At 38.1% G+C, this 19149-nt stretch overlaps 1 protein-coding gene and 1 pseudogene across 2 annotated transcripts in view; one reads left to right on the top strand and one right to left on the bottom strand.

Moving 5' to 3' along the window:
- TTC27 (tetratricopeptide repeat domain 27) overlaps positions 1-19149 on the bottom strand; it is a 172784-nt gene that overhangs the window by 69344 nt on the left and 84291 nt on the right. For both annotated transcript variants that reach the window (XM_025454220.3, XM_049095466.1), the window contains one exon: positions 3492-3587. In XM_025454220.3, coding sequence (XP_025310005.3) covers positions 3492-3587 — 96 coding nt within the window. The remainder of the gene's footprint in view (positions 1-3491; positions 3588-19149) is intronic.
- LOC118351245 (elongation factor 1-alpha 1-like) lies at positions 17549-19143 on the top strand (annotated as a pseudogene).

Here is a 19149-nt window from a genome sequence, read left to right as displayed (position 1 = left end):
CTTTAAAAAAAAATTTTTTTTAAAAAGATAAGTGTTGGCGGCGATGTGGAAAAAAGGGAATTCACATGCACTGCTGATGGGAATGTAAATTGGTGCAGTGACCATGGAAAACAGTATAGTATGTAGGTTCCTCAGAAAATTAAAAACAGAACTACTGTATGATCCAGCAGTTCCACTTCTGGGAATTTACTAAAAACTAAAAATAAAAATTTTAATTGAAAAAATATCTCCACCCCCATGTTCATTATAGCATTATTTATAATAACTGAGACATGGAAGTAGCCCAAGTGTTCACCAGGGGATGAATGGATAAAGGAATTGTAATGTGTGTAGTCATATATACAAACACATGTGCACATACACACACAGAATGGAATAGTACTAGGCCATAAAAAAAGAATGAAATCTTGCCATCTGTGACAACATAGATGGACCTGGTGGGCATTATGCTAAGTGAAATACATCAGAGAGAGAAAAACAAATACAGTATGTCTCATATGAGGAATCTCAAGAAATCAAATTCATAGAAACAGAACAGACTGGTAGCTGCCAGAGATCAGAGGTAGTGAGGAAAATGGGTGAAGGTGGTCAAAAAATACAAACCTTCAGTTATGTGTAAGTTCTAAGGATATAACGTCCAGCATGCTGACTATAGTTAATAATACTGTATTGTATATTTGAAAGATGCTAAGAAAAGAGATCCTAAAAGTTCTTATCATAAGAAAAAAAATGTAACTATATGAGGAAATGGATATTAACTAAACTCACTGTGGTGGCCATTTCATAATATACAGATGTATCAAATCATTATGTTGTACACCTAAAACTAACACAATGGTATATGTCAGTTATATCTCAAACTGGAAAAAAAATTAAATTCAACTAAAGTAAACATATAAAAACTCTAAGGTGTCAACATAAATGGCATAAATCTATGCATTAGTACTGGTATACTTTATTCATGAAAGTATCTCTGGGTCTTTCTCACTCAAGTTTATTTAGCTTTATTTTAACCACATTCTAAAAACCTTTACTTATTTCCCAGCCTTCGCAGATAAAAAAGGAGGCAAATTGTGGTAAGGTCCGTAGGTCCATGAAGGTTAAACATATTTAAAAAATAAATATATTATGGTCTATAAATGGTCTATTCTTTAGGAATGGAAAATACACTAGGAAGGTTTTAAAAGTGAGGCTCAGACTGTCTGCCTGGCTCATTCTAAACAGCACGTGACTCTTGATCTCAGGGTCATGAATTCAAGCCCTACACTGGGCATCGAACTTACTTAAAAAAAAAAAAAAAAGTAGGTGAAGTTCATGAATTAGGCATAGTTTCGTATTAGCGAGAACTGTGTTGTTTTCCCGTAAATATCATTTCACTACTCTTTCAAAACTCAATACATATTTAAGAGTTAAGAAGCCAATGGATATAGAGAATCTAGGTTGACAAAATAAGTAAAATGAAATATACCTTAAAGTTATAAGCTAATATATTAAAAAAATAAAGAGAATGATCTAATTCTTCTGTATGCCATGAATTTGGAGGAATTTGGCTATTTAAAGCCAAAATATTTTAAAAAAACAAACACAGTGTATGGGAGCTGGAATAAATCTTAGTGCTCATGCAGTAAATAGTTAAATCTTTCCATTTAATAGATAAGTAAAGTGATGGCATCTAAGCTGTCATGGCTAGCTAGCAACAAAAGCTGATTCTCTTTTTAAAATAAACTACACTATTATTTTTTGATCTTTAAAGATAATACCTAAAGATATGGTCACTCCCTATAATGAAAGAAAAAATGATTTAATTTGTTATTGAAAGAGGATGTTTATCTAACTGCCTAAACATCCTAAAATCCACAGGTTCCTAAGCAGATAAAATAAACATTTCACCAAATTCTATTTGAACAGTATTTCATTTTCCTAACGCTTCTGCTCAGAAACAGACTGAAAGCTATGCCCTCAACATACATTTTTTGTCCTAACAGTAGCTCAGAATCTGAGATGCTTATCCACTACAAACCACATAGGACAAGGCACTTAACAAATTTCACAGATCGGGGTCAAAAACATGCCCAAAAGTTCCAGCTGTTAACACCTTCTTGATAAGATAATGTAATGAGGCTTTTTATTTGCCTGTTATATTGAGACTCCTTCAATAGATAAAGTAAATTGCAACGTGTAATAAATCTTCTACTTTACCCCATGCTTAAGAATATGACAAACTCAAGGCATCTGGGTGGCTCAGTTAGTTAAGCATCTGCCTTCGGCTTAGCTCAAGTCATGATTCCAGGGTCCATGGATGGAGCCCCACAGCAACAAGCTCCCTGCTCAGTGGGGAGCCTGCTTCTCCCTCTGCTCCTCCTCTTGCTCTCTCTCAAATAGATAAATAAAAATCTTTTTAAAATTTGTTTTAAAAAGTATGACATACTCAAAGAAATCTAACAATGGAGATTCAGAGTCATTGAATTGGTGGATTGGCAACTATAATTCTAAATCACTACCTATGTACATAATCCACAAAAGAGAGGACAGGAAGCTAACTAAGATGACAACAGTTACTAAATCATGTAGAAATTTCTGCCTGTTACCATTTGACTCTACTTAACTTCTTAGTGCCATAGCTTCCTCACCTATAAAATAGAGATATTTCACAAAATTGTTGCAATAAAGTAAGATGTGTGTAAAATGCAGAACAAAATGTATGCATCATATTAAGTATGTAGTAAAAGGTGATTATTATTATCGGGCATAATAAAAACTCAATGAAGAAATAAGGAAGGAAAAAAAAAAAAAAAAAAAAAGAAATAAGGAAAGGAGGGAAACTAGACTAAAAATTGGGAAACCAGAGATCTACTTGAGGAATGGCTGTGTGATCAACATTGGAAAAGTGTAGTTAATTGCATTGGGCCTCAGTTTTATTCTCTGTAATATTAAGACACTGGACTAGACGCCTAAGTTGCTTTAAGTGCTAAAAATTCTACAAAATAAGGGAATCACACCCATACACAGGGGCCAGAATCTCTCTATCCCAATATGGAGCTTTAGGAGCTACACTAGGTATTCTCATATCTCAGAAAAAGAAAAGTAGTCAAGGATATCTCACCATGTAGAGCAAGAAACAAATGCTTTAAATTATTTTTGTAAAAAAAAAAAAATTATTTTTGTAAATAACTTTGTTAAGAGGTTCATTCTCTAGCAGAAGGTCCTAACAGGCCTTTAAATATAAAAACTTATTTTGAAAATGAAAGCTTCTGTGGTTCTCCCACTACTTAATTTCAAGGATTCTATTTAATCTCATTTTATATTCTTTTAAAACTGTCTTAAAAGTTTAATATCACTTTAACCAAAAGAGCAATTTGAAGTAATTTTATTCTTTTCACTGAAATATTTGGAAACTCAAACATGAATGGAAAAATCACTCTTTTCTAATATATTTATCTCTCAAAAGCAAAGTATTTTCCATACCCAATGACAAACAGCAATAAAAATACCTGAATGGCCCAGTGAGGGGGTACTTGACAGCAATAGAAAATCTTTAGACGTTCCAATACAGAGGTGGTCTTATCTTCAAATTGATCTGCAAGAGCCTTAAGAGGACATATCATAATCAGAATCTATATGTGTAATAATTTGTTAATATAAACAAGATTCTTACTGTAAAAGTTATACAAATGGACATATAAACAATAAAGAACATAAGTCACTTTAAAAAAAATTTTTTTTTTTAATTTACTCATTTGAGAGAGAGAACACAAGCAGGGAAGGGTCAGAGGGAGAAGCAGCAGACTCCCCGATGACCAGGGAGCCTGACATTGAGCTTGATCCCAGGTCCTGGATCCTGACCTGAGCTGAAGATAGACATTTAACTGACTGAGCCACCCAGGCACCCTAACAAGTCATTTTGATAAGGTGATGAAATGGTGAATTTTTTCTTGAATTTCTTCAAACATTTAATAAACTTTAAAATTAACCAATATTGGGACACCTGGGTGGCTCAACGGTTGAGCATCTGCCTTTGGCTCAGGTGTGATTCTGGGACCCTGGATCGAGTCCCGCATTGGGCTCCCTCTGGGGAGCCTGCTTCTCCCTCTGCCTATGTTGCTGCCTCTCTCTCTCTCATGAAAAAATAAATAAATCTTAAAAAAAATAAAATTAACCAACATTTATATAAACATGTACATTAAATTAAATATACATTAAATTAAAACTTACCAAGACAATAGTTTTTTAAATTAAAATAAAATCTTAAAAAAAATTCTGATGTCAATGCATATATTGTGGACATGTAGGAGAATGTCCTTGTATTTGAGGAGGAGGAAGTACAATAGTGGCAACTTACTTACCAATGCTTTAGATACAAAAAAGTACTTTAGTTGGACTGTACTTAAAACTTTTCTGTATGTTTGAAATAGTTTCAAATTTTTATGAAATAAATTTGTAAAATTGAAAACCTCGAAAAAGAGTAAGAGATAGCAAGTCTAACTTCCTCAGAAGAAAGAAAACAGTGACAGTCTAACACATCCCAGTACAAACCCAAGACAAGGAGATCAGTTTCTAAGCAGGAAAACTGCTCCTAAATTGGAGGGTTTCTATATTTTACTAGGTGGGAGATACATTTGTTAGCCTAAGAATATCCTGTAGAATGAGAAAATACTCATTACATCACTTCTTTGACAATCCAAGATGTTATTCAATCAAGTCCATCAGAACAAACTGAGACATAACCAGACTCCTAAACCATCTTGGTCAAAATATTTTTAAAGCTTTCTGGCCTTACTTCAGAGAAACTTAATAGCAAAAAGGTTGCATGCTTCTGCCCAAAGCTGTTTAGTTGTAGAAGGGAGAGAAGAAAAACTTCTGGCTGAATACATATGGTTACAATACATAAATAAAAGGTTCACTGAATTAATTCATCAAAAGGGGACAAATTTTTCCTTTTATCAGTTTTTTTCTTTCTTTAGGAAAAAAAAAATAACCGCTGCCTATTTAATAATAATAATAATAAAAGCCAAAATCAACATCACAATATATACTTTTATGAAGTCCTAATTACATGCAAAACACTTTTTTTTTTTTAAAGATTTATTTATTCATGAGAGACAGAGAGAGAGAGGTAGGGACAGAGGCAGAGAGAGAAGCAGGCTCCCCATAGGGAGCCTAATGCAGGACTCTATCCCAGCCAGGATCACACCCTGAGCCAAAGGCAGACACTCAACTGCTGAGCCACCCAGGCATCCCTAAAATACTTTATTTTCAAAAAAAGACTCATGTTGCTTACTATAGGTACTGCTTCTAGCTAAAATATATCAAATGCTCAGTAAAAATTTCCTAATATATTAATGATCTGATGATCTCAGAGTATCTAAATACCTCTGATATTCTCAGATACTACCCAAAATCACAAAACCACAAGAGAGAGATCAGAAAACCAACACTTATTTGAGCTGGATACCATGAATAAGTCCCTGTACAAGTTCAGCCATACTTGATAAGAACTTGAGTAGGTCATGTGTAACGATTATGACCAGAATCCTAACCTATTTTCTACTCCTGCACAGAATATATATTTCTTCCTACTTTAAGCATGACAGCCACCTAAATAAGATTTATCTACCCATAAAGTTAAGAATATTAAATTAATATTTAAAAAAAGGGATGACGGTGTGCTGTTGCCTTTTTCCTCTACTGAATTCAAAGTACTCTTTCCTGTTTGCTAATTTACTACAAATACAGGGATATTATTTACAGTACATCTCTAGATTTTTCAGAGCAAGATTTCTTTCAATAACTCATTCTGAAATAATTCCATTATATTCAAACAAACTAGAGTCTCTTATAGGCATGGTAAATAATTCTATTGTATACAAATAAACTCAAGTGTTTTACAGGAAAAACCATGCTGTAAGGTGAAAAAGTGACCTGGGTTCTGTTCAAGGTTTATCTCCAACAAGCAAGTCATTAAACCACAATGGTATTCATCTGTGAAATGATCTTTGCAATTCCAAAATTCGATGGTTATATGGCTTTATCAAGAGTATTTAGTTTCATTTCAAGCATCTGAGGAGGTCTGTTGGTTAGTTATAGGCACCATCAGCTGAACACAAGTTTTCTTAGAGGTAAACCAAGTGCCCAGAAGTTTGGAAGACAATGGTAGGAGGTTCAGTACCAGGTGATGGAACAAAAGGAAAAGTGGGGCCTTGATTAATACTGTGTATATCTATGTGCATGAACACAAACATGAACAGTGCACTCCAGGAGAAACTGGCCCTTTGCAAGCTTTCACATACTCCCAGAAATGTAGGTAAATGATACCTAACACAGTGTTCTACCCTTGCACCATTTTCTCTTTCCAGTTTTGAAATTCATGATTTTCACACCAGCAAGTCATAGACACTTGGTGGTAAGTTAAAATTGGTATGAGCAGGTGGGCTTTAAGGAATGATGGTAATGCCAAAAATGTTTAGGGTAATGTTTAGCAAATATACCCTAAACCATTAAGAATTGAATCATTGAGAACTGAAAGCAAGACAGTATTCTCCAGGAGGGTCACAGAAGAGATGTGGATGAATGGGAAAGACGATGAATAGAGTGAGGAATAGTCTAGGGCTTGGTCCAGAGGTGGGGCAGAGTCAAGTCACAGAAAATCCAGGTATAACTGCTGGGGCACACCAATGATGACTTCATGATGCATATACTGTTATGATATAACACTGTTATCAAGTTTTAAGCCTCCCTTTTAACGTCATTTTCTCCCCAAATGCCACCTCAAAGCATCCTTTGAGAAAATCTACTTGTGCATATGGATTCCCTAACTCATGCAAAAACCACACTCAAACCTTCCTGGAACCATAGTACCACAGGTCAGGAGATATTTCTATGGAATAGGGAATAAAAGAATAAAGCCACAGAAAGCAATGATATACCCTGTCTTTTCAAGGCCCTGTTTTCAGTAGAGAAAGAATTTCCACAAAAAACGTAAAAATCGGGATCCCTGGGTGGCGCAGCGGTTGGGCGCCTGCCTTTGGCCCAGGGCGCGATCCTGGAGACCCGGGATCGAATCCCACGTCGGGCTCCCGGTGCATGGAGCCTGCTTCTCCCTCTGCCTGTGTCTCTGCCTCTCTCTCTTTCTCTCTCTGTGACTATCATAAATAAATAAAAAATTAAAAAAAAAAAAAAAAACGTAAAAATCAAGCCTACATTTTAAAATTAGCACATGGAGAATGATTTAGTATAGAAGGACAATTCTGAACAAGGTCTGGTATGATTTAGACTTTATTTATGCGCTCATATCTAAAAGTATGGCACACATATCTTCAAAAGAACAGAGCCAGTCCCTAAGGATCGACCTTTTCACTGAAGGCTATTCATTCTTGCTAGCGTGATATCAAAGTGTTTATCATCCTTCTGAAGAGCCAAGTAGAAATTAGCTGATAATCTAAAAGGTATGATTGATCATATGCCAAATCACCTTGCTTTGTTGTATAATCTGTGTGTGTGTGTGTATAGAGGAGGATTGGATTTATTATAAAAATATGTACTTAATCAAATATATGCAACAGTTGGGCTGAATAGCATCCTCTGACAGGAATCTATAGTCATTCAGCTATGATTTACAAATAGAGTAGTCAAGCTAACTGCAGCCTCAAATCCCTGGTCCAAGAAAATTTCCAATAAGATCAAGGGGAATGAGAATTAAAACCTATTACAAATAGTATGTACTGACAAAACCATTAAACCTATTGTTAGCCCAACTTTACCTCATGTATAAGAAACAGCAGTGCAGTGAAATAAAAATGACTTGTCCAAAGTCATAAAGCTATGAAAAAAATAACCCATCTGATTCCAAAGACCAAGTTGACAGCTTCATTAAAACCTTACTTTATACCTAAGTGGAAAATTATCAGAGGTATGAAACAAAAAGCATCTTCTCAGTGGAAAAATATTCAGAACTCCATAAACTGGTGTTTTCCCCCACCTAAATCCCATAACATGGAATCCGGGCATAGCCTGGTCAAGAACTTCAATGACTGCTCCCTGTTCTAGACACAGAAAAGGACTTAGTGGATGGGCTGGTAGAAACTGGGTCTACTAATGGGGGCTGGGAGAACCTAGATGTCTTTCTTTATGATTCCAGAGCAAACAGATGAACATATAAAAAGGCAGTTCTCAAGGAAGCCCAGATAGCTACCTGGGCGCATTCCTCTTAGTCATACCTGAAGTCAGCAGTTCTTTATTTGGTTTCAGGATGACTTTAAACTCTTATAAATTATTAGGAACCCCAAACACCTTTTGTTTATGTAGGCTATAATCTATCAATACTTACCGTATTAGAAATTAAAACTGAGAAATATTTAAACATTTATTAATTCATTTTAAAATAAAACAGTAGATGCATTATAATTAACATAAATAAGATGTTTTTAGGAAAAACAACTTTTTCAAGTCTTGAAAAAAACTGACAATGTCTTACATTTTTAGGCATCTCTTTAATAAATGACATCTGAATTCCCATACCTGCTTCTACAGTCAGTATGGTATTTTGACTGAAGTTTAGGAAGAAAATTTGGCCTCATACAGCTATGTGGTTGGAAAAGGGAAGAGTATGTTAACAGCTTTTTCAGTTAACTGGCTTTTTAGCATTACCTACAATGTGCAATTTTAAATACCATCAATGAACTTTTCTTTGTTACAGTAAAATCCACATACAGTAAAAACAACAACAACAAAAAAAACCACACACACACACTGATCTACCTTGAATGGATCTTTTACAGATGCCTGATTTTTTAACATCCTGCATTAGTCATTTGGAAAATAAGCAGATCTTCCACATGTTGACGTATTTAATGTAATATATTAAAATTATATGCCTTAATATCACCAACAATCTCATGAGAAAACTCTCATCCCAATACTTGAAGTATTCGGAAATTGTCAAGTTCATAGTTGCAGATGTAAGTTTCCCAAAACCCTCATTTTTTTCTTAAAACCTCAAGATTTTATCATTGGTAACAAATTATTGTCACTTATTCTCCTTGAAGTGATGAGCTCACTTCATTGTTTGTTTTTCTGAAAAAATTTCTGCCAAATACCTAAAGTTTGAATACCCCAAGTGTGTCAGTAGTTCTTTCAAGAAAAAAAAATGTTCCATGAACAAAGCAGACAGTTCAGCTTTTTCCTGAGACAACCACTGTATGTTAGCACGTGGCACAAGTGTTTTTTACGTACTTCCCATTTCATCACATAGGATATTAAAGAAGATACACTGTCAAGGGTAAAGACTTAATAAAATAATATTTACTGCTTTATTAAAAGCATTCATAGGGCAGCCCTGGTGGCTCAGTGGGTTAGCGCCACCTTCAGCCCAGAGCGTGATCCTGGAGAAAGTCCCACATCAGGCTCCCTGTATGGAGCCTGCTTCTCCCTCTGCCTGTGTCTCTGCCTCTCTCTCTCTCTCTCATGAATAAATAAAATCTTTTTTAAAAAATAAATAAATAAAAGCATTCATAAATAAAACTATCTTTTTTTTTTTTAACTATGACTGCGTGGGTGTGAAGCATATGATGACTATCAGCATGGTTTGGTGTTCCCACCTTGATTCAGGTGAAGGGGTCAGCAGTTTGACACCCTCACCCTCCACTGTTTCTACTGATTCAGTATGAACAGGGTGAAAAGGTAAATAATATCTCAGTATGATTACAGAGATAGTTTTGACCTGTGGATATTCTGAAAAGGTCTGGGGACCCCCAGGGGTCCACAAATCACCTTGGAGAACTGCTGACTTAGAATTAGATCCACTGTCTTGAATGCCTTCCCCACAACCACCCAACTTCAATTTTTTTCCCCAAACTTCTTACTTAATGTTTAAAGACATACTTAGTGGGAGGAGGGGCGGGTAGAGGGAGAGGAAGAGAAAGAGATGTGGGGCTCGATCTCACAATCCTGAGATCATGACCTGAGCCAAAATCAAGAGTCCAAAGCTTCACTGACTAAGCTACCCAGGTGCCCCAGGAAATATTTAGAAGCTCTTCTTTATCATCTCATCTTTAAAAATTGGGAGATGAGAATACAAATTAGCCTGTTTGTAATCTGCAGGAATTATGAGAGTGCAAAGAATAACAAAGATTTATTAAAACCTAAGTGGAAGTTTTAAACTCCTACTATCATCTGTTTTCTAAAAAAGCTGAAGTAGTTAAGTTTAATAATAAATATACCCCACCTTTCTCAGTAGGTATCAATGCAAAGCTCCTATTCTTCAGAGCCTGATGTCAATTGGCCCCAGTTTCTGTGACACTTAATACTCACATCTAAGGCTCCTCCTGGCACTTGGCCTCCTGTTAAATCACAATGCTGGCCTCCAGACCTTGGTAAATGCCCTTTTAGCCTCTGCTCTCTAAGTACTGGGGCATGAGACAAAAAAACATCTGGAGCTACTAAAGATTAACAGCCTACCTCTGCCTAAGGCAGTCTTTCTCTGAAGTGCCCATAATCACCACCCCCACACTGACCCCGAATCCCTGAGGCCTAGCCTGCAGAGCTGTATTTTAACAAGCACCTCAGAAGTGGTTCACATGTTCAGGCAAGTTTGGGAAATGTTGCATAAGACTGTTGGGATGTACACAGGATGTTCGCCCAGGGAAACCCATGTATCAGTTTAGTCAACACACTCTGACTCTGTCCAGGGAACTTAAGTGTGTCCCTGCCTAGAATTTAACTAGAGTTATCATTTAGTGCTGCCTTTGGAAGTGGGCATCCTTTCTTCCATCTCTGTATTAAGCTCCTCTGCTGTGACCTATTTTTCACATTTCTATAACTTCCTAGGGTTTTTAATTTTTTCTTTTACTATTAACAATAAAATTCATGTTATGCTGTATATCACTTGTCTCACTCTTCTATTCCCCTTATCTATGAACTAATCATTACCTATTTTATACCAAACTATTATCATGAAACCCATATCTTGGTTTCAGCCTACAGCATCCCTCTCAGTAGCCCCTTTGCTTGGCCTTAGCAAGAGCCAATTCTCACCTATTTGCATGTTCTTCCCTCACAGCACCTCATCTTGAGAGTGAACATTCCATTTGCTTTTCCTTTCACCTGAATTTCTGGCCTTGAGAGGCAAAGTTCTGCAATCCAAACCTTTCCCAAAAAAAGCCTGTATTCACTTCTTCCTCCCATTTCTTATTCAATTCCTTTCCTTTAGATGATGCCAGATTTCATACTGACATCTTTTTTCTTTTTTAAGCCAGTTCTCATAGCTTCCTTACAACACTACAGCATGACGGATTATTAAATTGGAAAGCATGGACTTCAAAATCCAAGGGGAACCTGGTCTGAATTCTAGCCCAGCTATAAGACCTTAGGTAAGTCACTTGAAATTTCTGTCCTTCATTTCTCCCATTAGTAAAAATGTAGATAATACCTATATGCTAGGATTATTTAGCACCCTGCAGATAAGCATTCAGAAAACTGTAGGAATTATACACAATTCTAAATAAACAGTAGTTAACCATAACCATTCCAACATATAAAAGCATAGCAACAGTCACAGGAGCAAACCCTAGTATACTTTTCAGTAAGTTTTAAATGCTGCAAACGGTTACTAACACAGGTGAAGTACAGAGCTAGAATGGACATGTTTTCATCTCTCAGATTTTTAAAAAACATAATGGCACAATTCAGTATATTCAGTGTGAAGCACTGTCATTATCCCACAGTTTTTAGATTTTCCAGGTAGTAATGACTAATTTCAGTAAGTTACATGAAGGATTAGATATTTTTATTTTCTCATACTTACACTTTCCCTCCTGTAAACAGAGGATGGTAACAGCAGTCAAGATTTATTGAGGGTTTACTCTGTGCCGGGCACTATTTCAAGCATTTCACAAACATTAACTCAGTTAATCCCTCAACATGTTATGAGGTAGCCACAAATCACTGCTCTCTTTGTCCTACAGAAAAGAGAAGTGAAGCCCGGGAAGTTAGGGGGCTTCACCTTGGCCATAGTATGTGATCTCTCTTCCCCTTGGATTGCGAGGCAACGAAAGCTGGTGCTTTTCTGAAGCAGGCAGAGAAAAGCGGAGATGGGAGAATGCAGGTGAAAATGAGAGAAAGAGCTGATGATCTGTTGAGCTCCTCCTGAATCCAGCTATCACTGAAAATGGAATACCTCAAGATTCCCAGTCATAAAGACCAATACATTTCCTTTCTTCCAGCCAGTATGAATGGGGTTTCTGTCCCTTACAATGAAAAGATTCCTTATTGAAACCTGTTCTCGGGACACCTGGGTGGCTCAGCGGTTGAGCGTCTACACGCCTTTGGCTCAGGGCATGATCCTGGAGTTCTGGGATTGAGTCCCATATCAGGCTCCCTGCATGGAGCCTGCTTCTCCCTCTGCGTAGGTCTCTGCCTCTCTCTATGTGTGTCTCTCATGAATAAATAAATGAAATCTTTTTTTAAAAAAGAAAGAAACCTGTTCTTAAATCCTGAAGGGTATGAAGAGCTCTAAACTTCAATTTGTCCTTTATAAGCACCTTTCATTTAAAAGAAGGATATTTAAAATAAGTATAAAAATCAAATGCAATTTCTCAAATTTTGAAGCCATACCCACTCATTAGGCAAGCCCAGTGTAGCCACGATCAGCATGAATTACTAGACCAAGTGCCCCACAAGGGCACATACTCTCCATTCACACAAATAGGTCAAGGTTAATACTATGCCTGCCAAGTTCAATGCATGAGGATATGCCTTTATGAAGATATATGAAAATATAACAGAGTACAATGTATATCCTGAGATACTAAAACATGAGAGAGAAGTCTTTAATGCAGAACAAATGACTAGTCTGTAATATAAAGAAAAAGCTTTGGTTTTTTGATATGTTGAGAAATAAAGAGTGAGCATATTTCTAGTTAATTAGGTAAATTCATGGACTCTAGTTCTCTTATCACTTCTAATGACTTCAAAAAGCAGTGTTTTGTTTTTTTTTTTTTTTTTTTTTTTACAGATTATTAGGTTTATTTGAACCATCTTCTAAGCTGAGAGGCATTCCTCAGCATTTTTCACAGGACCACAAAAAATCAGGGCCCTGCAAAATCTGAACAAATCCTGGGCTCAATGACCAACTGTGCGGCTTCCCCAGATTATGCAGAAGTGTTCAGGCCCTGAGCAGTAAAAGAAAGCAGACTCGAAAAAGCAGTGATTTATACATGTAATTCATCATTTTTTTTGGGGGGGGGGGAACGCTGTGAGGAAAAACTGACACTCCATTATCTCTTTTCTCTCCCCTTAAAAAAATACAATGAACCAAACTGTGAATTACTACCTTCTGGGAATGCTACGTTAACCTCTGTGATCACAGTGATTGCTCTGTTCCTGTTAGCTCTGGCACTGGGCTGAAGATCTGGACTGGAATGATATTAGAAAAACTGGTCTCTACAGCTTGTGGATTACTCAAGTTCCAGACAAAAATTTAATCCTTAATTTAGCCCAATTCTCAAATAGTCCTAATTCAAACATGATTTTTTTTTTTTTTCAAATTCAACATTCAGCAAATATCCATTGAATGGGGATCCCTGGGTGGCGCAGCGGTTTAGCGCCTGCCTTTGGCCCAGGGAGCGATCCTGGAGACCCGGGATCGAATCCCACGTCGGGCTCCCGGTGCATGGAGCCTGCTTCTCCCTCTGCCTATGTCTCTGCCTCTCTCTCTCTCTCTCCGTGACTATCATAAATAAATAAAAATTTTTAAAAAATGAAAAAAAATATCCATTGAATGCCTAATCTGAGAATACAAAAATAAATGAAACAGAGAACCTGATCCCTTAAGAAGCTCACATTCTAGATGTGAAGACAGGAAGGTTTCCAAATAAAGTATAATATAATTTAATAAAGGCTAAAATATAACTTTGGAAACACAGTCCAGAAATAAACCACACACATGTGGTCATTTGATTTTTCAACAGAAGGACCAACCAGTTGGTGAGGAGAAAAAGTAAAGAAAGTTACAACAGTCTTGATGAGAAATGATAAGATCCTAAAACGATGTAACTCTCTTATTAGTTGTGGGATAAAACAACTTTAGAAATTCTTTCCTCACAAAACTCAGAATGAAGCTAAGATGGGTCAGAAGCCTGGGTCTGCTGGGTGACACCTTACCCTCATGATCATTATTTGGCTGAGGGATGGGAGGTCACAGGTGGGCATAAACTACCCTTCACCCCTGTGAGAAAACCCAGGGGAGCTTCTGGCACCAGATGCCACAGGATGGCATCCTATAAAGCTGAACATCTTGTTGGGAAACTGGGGGGTACTAGGGAGTTCTTACCTGCATCTGAGAACATGCCTCCAGCTTAGTATAACTATTATATCATACAATTGTGTCTCTTACCTTCTTTCTTGCAGTCATATCCCCATCACTTTGAGAGAACCACACACTTATATAATTATCCTAAAGTTGAAGGGCACCTGGGTGGCTCAGTCGGTTGAGTGGCTAACTTTTGATTTTGGCTCAGGTCATGATCTCAGGGCCCTGGGACGGAGAACTGGGTTGGGGCTCCACACTTAAACTCTGCTTAAAGATTCTCTCTCCCTCTCCCTCTGCCTCTTTCCCTGCTCACATACATGTGTACTCTCCCCCCGCTCTCTCTAAAACAAATAAATCTTTTTAAAAAATAAAGTTGAGATGATCCACACAAGCTGGCTCTCTGCCCCAAAATACTGCACTCAGGCCAAGTGTTCTTGATGACTAGAGGCAGAGGGCAATCCTGATATGATCCCTTCGCTCAGGGTCTGGCTTTGGTCTAGGGACAGAAAGGGAGGCCCTGTGTTAACATATTTGATGCAGAACTAATTTTGAATATTATCAACCTCTTACACATTTTCTGAACTACTGGATCTCTTTTCTGATTCTGCTATACCATCCTTTAAACACTTTAACTTTGTTCTTGACGAATAGGTGCCTCTAAGCATTCTAAGCCTTTTTTTTTTTTTTTTTTTTTGCATCTGTTGCAGTCTCCCTTTTAAGCATTCTAAGCCTTTTGCATCTGTTGCAGTCTCCCTAAGTTCAGTGATCTAAGAAAACCTCACAAATTGTTTAGTCCACCTGTTGGGTTGTCACTCTGGTGAAGGTGACCCAATATTCTAGGCTCTGACTTCTGTCACTTATTACTACTGGCTGATGATTCAATCACTGAGAGAAGGTCTTTCTTGTGGAGGTCTCTATATCTCGTTACTGGTTCTTCACTTGGGATCTTGGCGCTGCTACCAGCGACTCTGGAAACCATCTCTGGCCCCGAGGCTAAAGCACACTGCTTGCTTGTACCATTTAGGAGATGCTGTCCAGACCTTATGTGTCTGTCAGAGGAAAGAAATAAGGGAATAAAGCAATAAGATATATGGGGCCTACATGAAAAGAGAAGCATTTCTGTTATAACATCAATTACCTCAGATCCAGAGTTTAAGGCCCCATGGGAAGGTGTAGAGAGAAGATTCTTGGCAACCCTAACAAAGCTTGCCAGTTAGACACACCCTGGCCAGGTGTACAGTCTGTAGTCAGCTCTTCCATTCCAGAAAAAGGCCTCTCAGACAAAGAAACCCATATAACCACAGAGAGAGCCCACATTAACTGCTGGAGACCATCAGAAAGTTAAGAAAAAGCAATACCAAGAAAAGAAGGGCCAAGCTGAATATACAAAACAATTTGCTACTGATGAAAGAGTGGAAAGAAGGGACTTTTTAAAATTCTAATTAACAATATGCAAAGAAATTAAATGATACTGCATTAATAAAACAAGAAAAGGGTATTAGAAAAAAAAACAATCAGAAAAATAAGAATTCCTGAAAATTAAAAATTGTCAAATATTATTTTAATGAAATAAAGGGAATTAAGAGTAGACTTATCTTGATGAGAAGAGTGTATAAAATTGTTGAATCACTATATTATACATCTGAAAATAACTGTAAAGAAACAAGAGAAAGAAAGAAAATTAAAAACCGTCAGAACAAAAAATTACAAGGATGGACTGAATAATATTAGGAACTAGGCTAATGATCAAACTAGTGATATGGGAAAAAAAGTCAAAGAAATGTCCCACAACATCAAGCAAAAATACAAAGAGAAAGGAAGCATGAAAAAAAGAGTTAAGGGCAGCCTGGGTGGCTCAGCAGTTTAGTGCCGCCTTCAGTCCAGGGCCTGATCCTGGAGACCCGGGATCGAGTCCCACGTCGGGCTCCCTGAGTGGAGCCCGTTTCTCCCTCTGCCTGTGTCTCTGCCTCTCTCTCTCTCTCTCTCTCTCTCTCTCTCTCTGTGTGTGTGTGTCTCTCATGAATGAATAAATAAAATCTTTAAAAAAAAAAAAAAAAAGAAGAGTTAAAGCCATACAAGATAAATTCAGGAGGTCTCACATAAGTTTACTAGAATTTCAACTGCAGAACTAGAGTACAAGGCTTTTTAAAAAGGAGAGAAGTATAATTAAAGAAATAATGGAAGAAAATCCCTCTGAGCTACAGAAACATGACTGTTTACATTTAAAGAACCCAATTTAAAAAAACAAACCAATAAGGGGATACCTGAGTGGCTCAGTCAGTTAAGCAACTAAGTCTTGATTTGGGTTCAGGTCATAATCTCAGGGTCATGAGATCAAGCCCAGCATTACGCTCTGTGCTGGGCATGGAGCCTGCCCTCTTTCCCTCTCCACTCTGCGCCCGCTCTCTCTCTCTAAACAACAACAACAAAGGAATCCAATAAGTAGTCCAAGAGAAATAACAGTTATGACATTTGGTAAGCACTTCCTGAGAGCCATTCTTCTAAATATCAATTCATATAATGTGCATAATATATTTATTTCATTATACACATGAAGAAACTGAGGTACAGAGAGGTCAGTAGCTTGTATAAGGCAGAAGTGGCTCATACATGGTAGAGCTGGCATCTAAAATTAGGTGTCATGACTCTGGAACCCATGCTCACATTCAGACACTCAGAATTCCAAGCACAGAGAGAAAACTCTAAAAATGTTCAAAAAGAGAAGAAAAATATCTCTTAAAATGGAACAACAGGGATGCCTGGGTGGCTCAGTCAGTTAAGCATCATGATCCCAGGGTCCTAGAATTGAGTCCTGCATCTGGCTTCTTGCTGGGCAGGGAGTCTGTTTCTCCCTCTGCCTGCCGCTCCTCCTGCTTGTGCTCTCTCTCTCTCTGACAAGTAAATACATAAAATCTTGGGGGGGAAAATGGAGCAATAAAGGGGCACCTGGGTGGCTCAATCAGTTAAGTGCCTGACTCTTGATTTTGGCTCAGGTCATGATCTCAGGGTTGTGAGATCAAGTCCCAGCATCAGGCTCCTCACTTAGTAGGGAGTCTGCTTGAGATTTTCTCCCTTCCTTCTGTCCTTCCCCCTGCTCATGCTCTCTCTAAAATAAATAAATAAATCTTTTTTAAAAAAGGAACAATAATCAAACTGCCACACTTATCAGGAAACTGGGATGCTGGAAGATATTACAGAAATGACCTCTCTTTTTCACAACAGGTTTGCCACCAGAACACAAGTGTCATGAAAACCATTGCTAAACCTAAACCAAAGTGGGAAAGGAAGACTCATATCAACATGGTCATCATTGGACACATAGGTTCGGGCAGATCTACCACTATGAGTCATCTGATCTACAAATACGGTGGGATCAATAAAAGAACCATCGAAAAATCTGAGAAGCAGCTGAGATGGAAAAGGGCTCTTTTTTTTTAATATTTTATTTATTTATTCATGAGAGACACAGACTGAGAGAGAGAGGCAGAGACACAGGCAGAGGGAGAAGCAGGCTCCATGCAGGGAGCCCGATGTGGGACTTGATCCCAGGACTCCAGGATCACACCCTGGACCAAAAGCAGGCACTAAACCGCTGAGCCACCCACGGATCCCCGGAAAAGGGCTCTTTTAAGTACGCTCAAGTCTTGCATAAACTGAAAGTTGAACATGAACATGGTATCACCATTGATATCTGCCTGTAGAAATTCAAGACCAGCAAGTATTATGTGACCATCACTGATGCCCCAGGATACAGAGACTATCAAAAACATGATTACAGGTACATCTCAGGCTCACTCTGCTGTCCTGATTATTGCTGATGGTGTTGGTGAATTTGAAGCAGGCATCTCCAAGAATGGGCAGACCCTGAGTATGCCCTTCCAGCTTACACACTGGTTGTAAAACAACTGTTGGTGCTAACAAAATGGATTCCACTGAACCACCCTACAGCCAAAAGAGATACAAGGAAATAGTTAAGGAAGTCAGCACCTACATGAGGAAAATTGGCTATAACCCTGACACAATAGCATTTGGTCCAATTTCTGATTGTAATAGTGACAACATGCTGAAGCTAAGTGCTAACATGCCTTGGTTCAAGGGGTGGAAAGGCACCCATAAAGGTGGGAATGCCAGTGGAACCACACCACTTGGAGCTACGGATTGCATTCTGCCACCAACTTGTCTAACTGACAAGCCCTTGCTCCTGCCTCTCTAGGGCATCTACAAAATTGGTAACATTGGTACTGTCCCTGTGGGCTGCGTGGAGACTGGGGTTCTTAACCTGGCATGGTAGTCACCTTTGCTCCAGTCAGTGTTACAACTGAAGTAAAGTCTGTTGAAATACACCATGAAGCTTTGAGTGAGGCTCTTCCTGGAGATAATGTAGGCTTCAAGAACATATCTGTTAAAGATGTTCGTTATGGCAATGCGGCTGGTGACAGCAAAAATGACCCAGCAATGGAAGCAGCTGGCTTCATGGCTCAGGTGATTATCCTGAACCATCTAGACCAAATCAGTGCTGGATATGCACCTGTGCTGGATTGTGACACAGTTCACATTGCTTGCAAGTTTGCTGAGCTTAAGAAGAAGATAGATCGTCATTCTGGGAAAAAGCTAGAAAGCGGTCCCAAGTTCTTAAAATCTGCTGATGCTGTCATTGTTGATATGGTTCCTGGTAAGCCCATGTTGAGAGCCTCTCTATCCTCCTTTGGGCCGTTTTGCTGTTCACAACATGACACAGACGCTTGCTGTGGGTGTCATCAAAGCAATGGACAAGAAGGCAGCTGGCGCTGGCAAGGTCACCAACTCTGCCCAGAAAGCTCAGAAGGCTAAATGAATATAATCCCCAA

The sequence above is a fragment of the Canis lupus genome, chromosome 17 (assembly GCF_003254725.2).
Source record: "Canis lupus dingo isolate Sandy chromosome 17, ASM325472v2, whole genome shotgun sequence".
NCBI lineage: Eukaryota > Metazoa > Chordata > Mammalia > Carnivora > Canidae > Canis > Canis lupus.
The sequence above is the reverse complement of the archived record's forward strand: the minus strand, read 5'-3'. Positions and strand labels throughout refer to the sequence as shown.